This window comes from Rattus norvegicus, chromosome 5 (genome assembly GCF_021556685.1).
Source record: "Rattus norvegicus strain SHRSP/BbbUtx chromosome 5, alternate assembly SHRSP_T2T, whole genome shotgun sequence".
NCBI classification, from domain to species: Eukaryota; Metazoa; Chordata; class Mammalia; order Rodentia; family Muridae; genus Rattus; species Rattus norvegicus.
In genome coordinates this window covers 77618346-77631090 of record NC_141538.1, presented here as the reverse complement: position 1 = coordinate 77631090, position 12745 = coordinate 77618346, and the positions used below count along the sequence as shown (strand labels likewise).

The 12745-nt window shown below is 45.9% G+C and overlaps 1 protein-coding gene across 17 annotated transcripts in view; it reads right to left on the bottom strand.

Annotated features, from left to right (window-relative positions):
* The window catches only part of Palm2akap2 (PALM2 and AKAP2 fusion), a 461068-nt gene that overhangs the window by 208481 nt on the left and 239842 nt on the right, over positions 1-12745 (bottom strand). For all 17 annotated transcript variants that reach the window (XM_087547942.1, XM_087547944.1, XM_087547946.1 and 14 more), the window contains 2 exon segments: positions 3644-3758; positions 2621-2642 (listed from right to left, as the gene is read on the bottom strand). In XM_087547942.1, coding sequence (XP_087404068.1) covers positions 2621-2642; positions 3644-3758 — 137 coding nt within the window.

The window sequence follows — 12745 nt, the reverse complement described above, 5'->3', positions numbered from 1 at the left end:
CCTTTTCCTCCTTCCTTCCTTCCTTCCTTCCTTCTTTCCTTCCTTCCTTCCTTCCTCCTTCCCTCCCCTCCCCCTCTCTCTTCCTTTCTTTCTTTCTTCCTTTCCCTCCCCCCTCTATGTCCTTCTGGGTTTTTCTGAGACAGGGTTTCTCTGTGTCCTCGAACTCACTATATAAACCAGGTTGGCCTTGAACTCAGCTCAGCCTGACTCATCCTCCTGAGTGCTGGAATTAAAGGCATGCACTACTGCCAGGTGCAACAAGTAGTCTTAAATGCTGAACAATCAGTCCCTCCAGCCTCTTGGGAGATTGTCTTATGTTAATCAATGTGGGAAGAACTGCCCACCGTGGGTGGTACCATCTCCTAGTTAGGAATGAAGAGAGGCAGCTGAGTTCAAATAAGTAGGTATGTATGCATTTATCTCTCCCTGTTCTTAACTGTGGGTGTTTTAAATTCCTGTTGTTTTGACATCCCTACTATCACAGGCTGCAACCTGTAATTGTGAGTTAACATAAAGTCTTCTTGGGGAGGTCTGGGTATTTTATCACAGCAACAGAAATGAAACTAAAGCACGTATCATATGCAATTTATACTCAATACTCTGTAATCAGCATTTCCGTATTATTCTAGAATAATTTCTTACTAGGCCTTAATAACAAGAGTTGATTGATTCTAAGAGTGTCTTATCAACTTAGGATCTCTGAAACAAAACTGGGCTTCTCAAGGTCCCCCAATGGGACACATTGGGGGTTTTATCTCAGACCAGAAAACGACGTAGACACCGATCATATTCTCATCAGTGTGTGTGCCCTTCTTCAAACTTCTTTCATGTCAGTAAGTGCGACTGACGGAGAAGTCGTCCGGGCTTCGTAAGAACCACAGAGGTTCACAGAGGAATCACAATGTGGGGTGGACAGGTAAGACCAGAGCAATCCCTCCAGAGGACCCCTGAAAATCATATTCTCCTAAGCCTGAGTTCACCCAGCTTTAGGCTTCCAATTTTCTTGTGAGGATTCCCCCTACCTCTGTGAACACTTGGAGGGTTCAGACAATACAGTGGGAAGGCTTCAGGGGGAAACGAGTGGAGGTGCGAAGGAAAGAGACAGTGGTAACAACTGGTGATGTGGCTCCACGTTGGCTTATTAAGTAGTGGACTACACAGCCATCCATGACAGTCATAGCCCACTCAGGAGCAGGACATACAGATGCCTTCCCTTCCCTAGCTACAAGAGAAAATTCCAAGGAAGGTCCCAGTTAAAGGAAGGAGGGGGGAGGGGCACAGCACAAAAGCACAAGGTTCTGCAGGTGCAAGAATCTGTGGGTCGGCGGCGGCCTGGCCCCAGCCCAGCCTGGCAGTGATCCCACCTCCATGATCCTCTGAACTCTGCTTCTCTCCGTGCAGGGCTCCCTGGTTTCCAGGGCCACCCGCTTCATCTGTTCCCCACGTTCAAAGCACAGAAGAGCTCCAGCTGAGTCACGTCCTAGAGAAACCAGGTCTCTCTCCTAGGAATATGGTTGGTTCTTTTCTCCCAGAGTTCCTGCTGGTGTGTTCCTGCTACAGGTTCTGAGAATGGAAGGTTTCCCTTATGTCTCCTCAGGGATCGCCTATAAGGGAGCTCAAACCCAGGTCTTTTACTCTCTGGGGGTGGGGGGGGAGTTGTGATACCTTCTCTGCCGTTTTATTTTGCCTGTCTTTTGCACCAGTCAGAACTGTCCTATATACAAATGTCCGGCCTGCAGTCGGGTCAGAAGAAATGTATTACACGTCATCATATTTTAAAAAACTGCCCCCCCTTTTTCTGAATAACAATGGGAAATGTTCCCACGCCAACTCCTCTGACCTCTGATCCTCTTCCTAAGCTAGAGGCTGACTGTGTGAGAGCCACAGGAGAAGCGGGTAGCGGCTGATGCTCCCATGTATCCTTGCATTTCAAAGATGACAATAACAACTTTGGGTTTGTAGTTGAGGTCAGGAGTTGCAGTGAAGCGCAGAAGCATGGTCCCAAGTTCATCCCCATAGCCCAGGGAAGGCAGAGGAGGGAACAGGAGAAGGACCTGTCCCTTCCTGTCTGGCTGGGATTAGGAGGACTAGAGTCCTACTTCCACTTTCCAGGGCTCAGAGTCAGATGTCACTGCAGGGAAGGAAATTATTCCTAGCACAGTTTCCTTAGAAGGCTAGGGAGATTCTAGATAGTTCTGGGAGGATGGAGGGAAGGAGAGCAAAGAAAGCTCCAGAGGCTTCAGAAGTTTTCCTAAACAGCAAATCACCTCTGATGTGACTTAGTTACTGGGGGCAATGGGCTGGTTCCTGCACATTAGCTCTGACTCCAGCATATTCTTTTGCCAACCCCTTTCAAGAAAAGTCCAGACAACAAGTGTTTAAGGCCATTGGACCAAGAGCTGGCCAATATGCTAATAGAAGCATTCAGTCAAGAAACAGAGGCAGAAAAGAAGGCAATGTGACCTCGTAGGGTGCTGCCAGCTAGGTTGCTGCCCCTTGCCTGGGATGCCCTTAGGAAGTGTCCCCTCACAGTTGTCTCCTGGTGAGTCTGTATGAATGAGAACCACTCAGTGGACCAGGAGGAAAGCATCCGAGTACAGTCAGGGCAGTGTTCACTTACCTCCATCAGCAGTGGAGAAACTCTGTGGAGACAAAAGCAGGGTAGAGCGTCACTGTGTGTGCATGTAACATGTCCCACTCCCAGCCCCCAAAACACGGACCCAGAACTTGGCCAGCAGCAGGCAAGACCCAAGCTTACTTTTCTTCTGGGGGCAGTGAAGGATTTGACACTCTCAGTTTACAGGGGATGTCAATCAATTTACTGTGAGATAGTTTCAGTCATCCACAACTCTTCTGAGTTGGAGATGCACTATTAAAGGATCCCATCTTGAATTTCATTTTATACAGGTTTTTTTTTGGGGGGGTTGCTTGTTTTTTATCACTGAGAATGTGGTCCTGAGATATTCAGAGCCTCAAGGCCTCTCTCGATATTACCACATAGAGCCATTTATTTTCACTTAGGGAGATTCCCGTTCATTTACACCCTGTATATTACGATTTCTGTCTATTTGCTACAGTGTTGCTTCCAGCCCTCTCATAAAGGAAAGACTTGAGAGGCAAATTCTAATAAAGCCACACTAGGTCATCTAATCTGCTTAATAGGAACTGGTCTTACAATTCTAATGCGTAATTTGAAGACTTCAGACACCAGGGAACTATGGGGTGTAGACAGCAGCATATAAATGGGATTGATTTAATAGACTTGTCCCCAGGCGTCCTAAGGAAGACAGGGCGCTCTGCTGCAGGAACAGCGCCAGTTCCTGGCACTTCTTCTTCAGAGTGTATGGCTCAGACTTCTCTGCCTACCATCTAGCCCAGTGGCCAACCTGTGGGTCACAACTTCTTTGGGAGTCCCATATCAGATACACTGCATATCAGATATTTATTTATGACCATAACAGCAGCAAAATTATAGTTATGAAGAAGCAACGAAATAATTTTATGGTTGAGGGTCACGGCAACATGCAGAACGGCATTAAAGGGTCTCAGCATTAGGAAGGTTGAGAACTGCTGCTCTCACCCTTTCCTGGGGGACCACCCCTGACTTGGATTAGAGGAACTCTGCTTTTTTTTTTTTCTTCACCTTCTGCAAGTCCTTGAAGGATTTCTCTGTCTCCTTCAGTTTCTCGAGGATGATCTGCTCTTTGGCGGATATCTGGGACTCTTCACTTTCGAGCGCTTGTATTTCCTGCTCCAACCTGGAAGACACACAAACAGAGCACAAGATGCTTTACGGTCCCTACTATCCATTGGTAAGGGAGCAGCCACCTTCCTGCTGGTGACCTGTAACTTTCATTGTTCTCGACACCAAGAAACCAGGCCAAAGATTTTCCACTATGGAGTATCCTGTGCATCCAACTTCGTTGCCAGGAAGACACTGATCAAAGGGAAAAGAGTTCAGAGCTGGCTCTGTAGCTTCATGGCCAGGGCTCTGCCACATGGTTTGATGTGCCCATTGCTCTGGCATCCCAACTACCTTGCTGGTGTGTATATTTCTTGCTCAGAGGTAGATTGTAAATACATAGCTCAGGACATGTAATCAGAAGGAAACAACTTCATACTCTCCTGGCTATTTCAGAATACCGTCTCTTCTCTTTGGATGGCCAAAGGGCAAAAGACAAAAAGCCAGTGTTCCTCAAAGGAAATAAACTGCTGAGAAGTGGCTATTAGGCAGAACCCTGGAGTTGCTGTCTCTCCCTCAGTGACCTCTACTGACAAAAAGGGACACAGTAGAAGGGACAGACACACCTGCCACCAAGTTTCTGGATAGTCTCTTGATTGCTATTACTATTCTATATAGCTTCAAGAAGAGACCTTTTAGCACTGCTAAGAGTCTTTGAGAATATTCCAGAATAGCTGTGGCTGTTACTTGGGGAATAAAGCTCAGCAGCTCTACTCTTCTTACTTAACGACAGGAATAATAATTAGCTTTCGTCGAGGAATAATAATTAGCTTTCGTCGAGCACTGTTCCAAGAACTAATTCACATGGCGTGGTGGCTATTGTGGCTGTCGACTTGACTACATCTGGAATGTACTTCAATCCAGAAATGGAGGGCACACCTGTGAGAGATCTTCTGCTTGGTTTGAAGTGGGTGAATCTACTTCAACTCTATACCTTTGTTCCAGATCTTAAGTCTGGAAAATGCACCTTAAATCTGGGCACACCTTCTGCTGGAAGTCTATAAGGACATAGAAGAAGGAAGCTTTTGCCCTTTGCCTGGTTGCCCTTGCCTTGATAGCACATCCACTCCTCCACTGGCGTTAGAGCCTACTTCTTTAGGACTCCACCACATACTGAAAGACCTGATGAGACATTCGGCCCTGTGGACTGAGAAACTTAACCGGACTCTACTGTGGGCTGAGGAACTACTGAACACCACAGTCAGCCATTGTTGGATTACTGGACTGCAGCCTGTAAGAGTCATTCATGATCTCTCTCTCTCTCTCTCTCTCTCTCTCTCTCTCTCTCTCTCTCTCTCTCTCTCTCTCTCTCCCTCCCTCCTCTCTCTGTATAATTTCATTCTGTAAGTGCTGTTACTCTAGAGAACCCTGACTAGTAGGCATGGGTTATTTCAGTTAACCCTCCCAATGACTCCCAATTGGGAGTAAGGAACCCCATTTTAGAGGTGAGACTGTCAAGGTCTGGTATGGTTTAGCACCTGTCACAGAGCTTTGACACAAGAATGCAAGGCTGGAGTATGAACTCCTGCCCCCACTCCCGTTCATTGTCCTAGCTCTTAGGGCATTTGTCCCACAGTGTCTCACATTGCTCAGAGACACTGCATGTTCTGGGAAACCGGGCCAGTGCTGCACTGCAGCCAGGTCATGGCGGATCGTGCAGAGATGGATATCTTCCGTCTAAAAGACTCCACACTCTGGTCCTCTTGAAGTCTTTTGCCTGAACATGTAGTTCATTCATTCATCATTCATTCACCCAGTGGTCATTCACTCATCCATTTTTTACTGTTAGACATTTCCCTTGTCCACCACAGAAGCTCCGCTGTAGTTGACACCTGACTAGGTGATCTCCCTTGCTTGCCTCCTCTCCCGTTGTCTCAGCTTTCCTGGGAACTGGCTACCACTTAGAATGAAGAATTCAGATTAATATTTCTCAGAGGCAAGGAACATATAAACTGATTAGGGTGAAACTGTGCTCTATCCTCAGCTTTTTGTTTCTGGTCCCTGAATGTAAGAAATGTATGTCCCTCGAATGAGCACAGAGTCAGACACACTCATCACTCCTCTCAGTGAAAGTGGGAGTCACATGACTTACAGGACCAGCCTCCCTTGTGCTACTGACCCCTCCCCCACATCCCCATGCTACCTCACACACACACACACACACACACACACACACACACGCATGCACGCCCCCCACCCCCACACCATCACTGCCATGCCCTGTTCTGTTACACAGTGGCCTGCCCCCTCAGTTTCCAGAGAGACACCTGTAGAGTCTTCCCATGTCTGCACCTTCCCCCCCCCCATTGTTTTGTTTGTTCTAAGAAAGGGCTTCAAGTATCCCAGACTCCCCTCAAACTCTTTCTGACTCTGCCTCCTGAGTGTCAGATTACAAGCATGTACCGTCATACCTGGTTCATTATGAATGGGACCCAAGGTTTGACAGATGCTAGGCCAATTAAATGACATCCTTAGCCCCACCCCTTCATCTTTCTTAGCCCATTACTGCTACTTCTTAGCATTCTCATCAAGTCTCCTCTAAGCTATAGCAGCAGTTTTCTACTGAGGTGATTTTCTCCTGGAGGAAGGCTGCAGTATCTCTACTCTGTTCACAGCTCAAGGGATGAGCACTGGTGTTACGGACATAAGTCAAGTGGAGACCAGAGATGTTAAGAAACACTCTATGATGCCCCAAACAGTCCCTGTAGAGAAGACCTGGCCACCAAGTAGCAACCGGCATTATTAATTCCCCACCTGGATTAAAAATTCATCAAGGTGGGGAAGGACACACATTCTCAATATACATATATTCGATGAATCAATAAAAAAAGCTGGATTAGGTGGCACGAAATTGACGAGATGATACAATCAGAATTCCTAAGACAGAGAAAATTCTCCAGCAAGCATTGACTGGGGAGGCTGTCTGTGGGCTGACAGCAAATAGAATCCAAAGGAGAGGGGCGGAGGGATGCAGACGTCTGACTGCAGATGTAAAACTCTTTTGCTGTTCCAAGTGTTCAGCAAAATCTTCTGCACACATTTCTGTGAATTATACTAGGGGGGAAATTAGAGAAAACAAGACGAAAAGCACAGAGGCTTGGGTAGGTTTGCACTCGATTGTTCTTGTACCTCTTCGCTTGGCCTTAGAAAGGACAGATCTGAGTTTTGCCCATGGGCAGAAGGCATGCCCAGTCAATACCACACTGTGACACAGAGTCACTCAGCAGAGTCCGGCTAACAGAAATGTCAGAAAGAATAGATAACTTTAGGACAATGAGTTTGAGGGAGGTTGTTTTAGTTTTATACAATCTCTTTATGCAGCCCTTGTCTGGAATTCTATATAGACCAGGCTAGCCTCTAACTCATGGAAGTCTGTTTGTCTTTGTTTCTGCCCCCTTCTCTACCTCCCAAGTATGTGGATTTAAAGCTTGTACCGTCATGCCCTGTGTTTGTTTTGATAGGGTCTTGCTACTGTAACCCTGGCTGGCCTTGGATTTATAATCCTCCTCTGAGTGCTGGGATTCCAGGTGGATGGAATTTGTTACATAGCACTATTGTAATGACAACTGAGACTAATCAAATATTTGTGTGCATAAAATTATATGTACTTGTATTCTAATATACCCCTGTAATATGTATCTTAATTATATTTGATACATAGGCATACATATATGTATGTATTCATAATTAGGTATATATTTGTTACCTAATACTATCTAAGGTAGAAAGATTACAAATAACTTAACTTATTCTGCCACTGTGCCCAAATCTGAATAGAAGAGGTCCACCTTTTAATGAAGATTAAGACTGGAAAATATAAAAAAAAAAGTCAGTCATTGTGTAATAGGGTTATAGATTATTTTAAATTTGTTTTATTTAAGATGTGTTTATTTTTTTCATGTATGAGTACACGGTCACTCTCTTCAGATACACCAGAAGAGGGCATTGATCCTATTACAGATGGTTGTGAGCCACCGTGTAGTTGCTGGGAATTGAACTCAGGACCTCTGGAAGAGCAGTCGGGGCTCTTAACCACTGAGCCATCACTTCACCCCTAATGTTTTTTATAAGTTCCAGTATCTGCTCAACTTAAAAAATAGCATGCCTAGGAGTATAGTTCACCATTAGAGTGCTTGCCTAGCATGTTCGAAGCCCCTTGATTCCCAGCCAGACATAGTGGTATGTAAAGGTGCTTGTCATCTAGCAATCTGAGTTCAGTCCTGGGATCCACAGTAGCAGGAGAGAATCAACTTCTGAAAGTTATCCTCTGACTTTCACATATCCATTGATCCATTGTGACATACATGCTCCTACTCACACACACACACACACACACACACACACACACACACACACATACATGCGCGCGCGAACGCACACTCGTGCACTCGAGAGATTGAGAGAGAGAGAGAGAGAGAGAGAGAGAGAATAAATAAAACTGTAATTTTAAAAAATCACATATTGGGGCTGGAGAGATGGCTCAGTGGTTAAGAGCACTGACTGCTCTTCCGGAGGTCCTGAGTTCAATTCCCAGCAACCACATGGTGGCTCACAACCATCTGTAATGGGATCCGATGCCCTCTTCTGGTGTGTCTGAAGACAGCTACAATATACTATCATATGTATCATATACATTATGTATCATAGACATAAAATAAACAAATGCATTGTAAAAATATCACATATTACTTATCTAACTAGACTGCTTGATTTACAGACAATTCATCGCCTTTAAAATACTTCCCAAGACCACGTGCTGAGAAAGCAGTGTCTCACAGGTTGTGGAATAAGCAGGAACTGGGGTCTCAGCTTCTTGGTGTCAAGTCAAGGGGTTAAATAGTGCTAACAACTATGTAAATACAAACCCAACATTTACTGAGTATGTTTGACTGACAGCAGAAGTAGACACTTCAAGGGATTATAAAACAAACCAAAATTGTGTTAAATATGGCTGAGTTAAAAAAAAAAAAAACAAACCCTACAGGGTCAGGGGTAGGGGTATGCCCCTAGGGAGCTTTCTTTCTGTGAAGCAGCTTCAGGTAGTTGAAAATTCTCTTTGACCTGATGACCACAGGCTGGCTTGCATCCCACAGCCTGCCCCTGTTTCAGAGAGCTCAGCTGTATGGTTTAGATGCTAAAGATTTGGGTCACGATACCTTGTTGCTTTCGTAACTGAGAAGGAAGGGAGAGGTGCAGAGGGAAACAACGAAACTAAACCTTTTGATACCAACTGAGTTTTATCCCAAACGGAATGACTGGAGAGGAGAGGAGTCTGTGTAAGCCTAAGTCAGGTCTAAGAAGCCAAGTTTCCTTACTACAAAACAGCTGAGCCTTTGGGCCAGGGGCCTAGGTTGCTGGATGGCCAGGCTATCACCTCACGCAGACAAACCTGAGTCTCAGGGTTGGGGAGCCTCTCAAGAAACAGTATCAAGAGGTTACACATGCTGTTGTATGGTCGTTTCACGAGTGAAACCTAACTCAGTCTCTGGGTGCCAAGTAGATATTGCTGTGCTAAAAATAACCAACGGGCAGAAGGTGTAATTTATACAAGGTTAATCAAGGCTTTACAGGCTGTGGCAAGCACGCAACAGCCTGCTTGCTTGGTTTCTCCCCCAGAGGAGACTGTAAAGAGCTATACGAACACAAGGCAGCTGTGGAGAACTAACGCAGGAGAGGAGGTTTGGATCATGGCTGAAGGGTCTTATAAAATGTCTCCAACCCTCCTGAGCATCCTCGGGGAAGAACACAAAGGACCTCTGACTCCATAGAGTACTCCCATCATCCTCTGTTTGAAGTTCGCCCATGCATCCTTTTACCCAACGTTATGCAAATACCCTCCCAGTTCCCCGAAGGTGCTGAGCACCGGGAACAGGAAGATAAATCAAGTACAGAGTCTGCTCTTGAAAGTTCTCTGTCACCCGTCTAATGACAGAGTTGGAAAGGGCAGTGAGAGGGTAAAGAACAATGTGTTGGGGCTGAGTGTGGTAAAGCCCCAAGTTGTCCACGCAGCATAATTTCTTCTTCTTCTTCTTCTTTTTTTTAACTTAATCCCATTTTGTTGGGAAGAGCAATGAGCCTAAATAAAATGCCCATACCACAGCTTCCACTTAGATAAAGGCAGCCATGGGGCAGTTTGGGTGAACAACATGTGAATAAAGGTGTGTGTGTGTGTGTGTTGGGAGAGGGGTAGAAACTTCCAGAAAAGCTCTGGGAGCAGCAGGAGTGTTGTTGTCGAAGGCACACACCCTGGCTTTGCTCTTTTTCTTACAGGTTCCTCATGGGAGAGTGTCCTAGCAGTTTTCAGTTGCTGCTGTGACACCCACTACAAGCTCAGTGTCTTTCAACAGAGATATATTAGTTTACATTTCCATGGGTCAAACATCTGACATGGCGGAGCATCGGGCAAACATCAGAATGTGTGTCAGCCTTTCGTTCCCTTCGCTCTTGGGGAGCGTCCAAGTCCTCCTCTCTTCTAACTCCCTGAGGCCATCTGCATTTCCTGATTCACGGACCTCTCCCTCTGTCTTTGAAGTGCATGTCTCATCTCTCTGAGGTCATCCCATCTCTGATTCTGCCTCTTGGTCTACGTAATGGTTCGGAGAGTGTGCTCCCCACACACAATGAATGTGCTTGGCTCTCACTGTGGCAATGCTAAGGTAGTAACATTTTAAAAGGCAGATTCTTCTAGAAGGTCTTAGTCACTGAGGGGGCTATCCTTTAAAGGGGTTGATGTAGTTCTCTGAACCCCACAGTCCCTGTAGATGGTGTTGTAGAAACAGAGAGCCTGACTCTTGGATCCCTATTTCCTGTCCCACCGTGTGGTTTCTTCCCACTTGCCCTCACGCTCATTCTCACACCAAGAAGTAGCCAAGGGGGCCCTCACTAGAAGCCAGGCTACTGGTCTTTGACTTTCAACTTCTGAAACAGTCAAATTCACTTTTCTTTACAAAGTGCCTGTGTTATTTTCTCATAGTTGCATAAAACAGACATATACACATCTCCTCTGTCACCTGACTTAATATAGTTACAGAGTCAGAGGTTAGGATGTGAACATCATTGGGGGCTCACTGTTCTGATGGTCCCAGGATACGGTGCTACAGGAACAGTCACCTTAGTGCCCATAGAGGCAAGGATGTAGTAAGAACAGCTGAGTGCAGACAGCCAGAAGCAGCCTGGCACCCAGAAGCCATAATGGAACACACACCACCTCCAGAGCCTCTGCCTCCAGGTTTCTTGTTATGAGTCGAAGCCACTGTTGTGGCCACAGATGAACGTATTTTCCTTCTGGTAAAAGATGGGGATGAAACTTGGTTGGGTAGACCACATACTAGTGAGGCTTTGAAGGGTACAAACTAGAAACAGCCATGATAGACAGAGGGCACGTCTCAGAATATTCTCTCTTCCTAATCACTCGGTGGCCTGTGGCCTTGTGTGGTCTTTTCAGCCAGACCTGGCCCCCTCTAGTTGCATGCCTCACCATGGTGCTTCAGAGAGGTCCCAACATCCCTGTCCACATCCCAGCCGCTCTCCTGTGCTCTGCTGTTTCTTTTTCCCTCCCCTCAAAACACCTGGATTCCAAGACTCTACTGTAGGATGATGTCACAGGTGAGGCAGACACAGGATAGAAGGAGGCCTGTCATTGGAGGAGAAGGAAGGATGGGCGGGAGAGAAGTTTGAAGGAAGAGGAGGAGACTAGGGGAGAGAGGAGGAGACAGGGCAGAGGAGAGGGCAGAGAAGCCGTGGCAGGACAAGATGGCAGGTGATGTTAAGATTCTGCTCTGTGTATTTACAGGTTGTTATTAATGTTCTCAAGGGATGGATGGTACCGGGCATTGTATGTTTAAGTGGGCAATTATATCTTACCAATTGGATCTAAGATTATTGTGTTGTGTGTTCTTTTATGTGAGGGTTTGAGTGTAGGAAAGTGTGCGGCTGGGATGTTTCCGCCAAGATATCTAGCAGATATCTGGGCACCGCGGTACAGAGCTACGGGGTAAAAGACACCGTTACTCCTTATTATTTTTATATTTTTACAACAACACTCTACTGTAAGCCAACCTCATTCTAAGACACAAAGAGAGGAGATGGGAAAGGCTGACTAACACTCAGTGCTGCTTCCCATGATCCTCTGCTGCATCTTTGCCCTCTGACCTACAAAAGGACATGTTTCCTTTTTCTGAGTGTCTTTCAGTTGAATTCAAAAGAGAACAATCATATTAAGAGCTTGGTTTCTGGGGCTGGAGAGATGCTCAGTGCTTAAGAATGCACACCACTTTTCCACAGGGTCTGAGTTGCTTCCCAGTACCCATAGCAGGTGGCTGACAGCCACCTTTAACTCCAGCTCCAAGAGCTGAAACCCTCTCCTGACCTCTGTGGTCAGAAGATAACACACACACACACACACACACACACACACACACACACACCCAGAAATGACTCAATAAGCTTACATATTACACATAAAATTATACTGATGTGTCTGCATCAGAACTATTATATCACTGTTGGTAAAGAAAAAAATTAAAATTAAAAAAAGAAAGAAAATGAAGTCCACTTAAATTGACAAGGAGCCATTTCAAACACTGAAGTCATTGGAAACCAAGGCCCAGGGAATACAGACATGGGTTGAGGATTAGTGGTAGGGTATAAGGTGGTGGGGAGAGTACAAGGGGGACGGTGGAATGACCCAGCCACAGAAAGGATCCTAATGAATCAGAGTTAGAACTCTGTACTAACTGTGGGTTAAGGCAAGATAAATATCAAAACACCACCAACAGCAGCAGCAGCAGCAGCAGCAACAACAACAACAACAGCAGCAGCAACTATTCATGGACTCTCTAGGACCGTAAGGATATTCTGGAGCAGGCAAATACTCAACCGCTGGGCTATATCTCAGAATAATCTTGACAATGAATGGTGCCTTTCCAACCTTTCTTGTTAAGGAGAGACACACGGGGAGCGTTCCACACCACTGCCCGCTTGACATGAGCTTGAATCTACAAG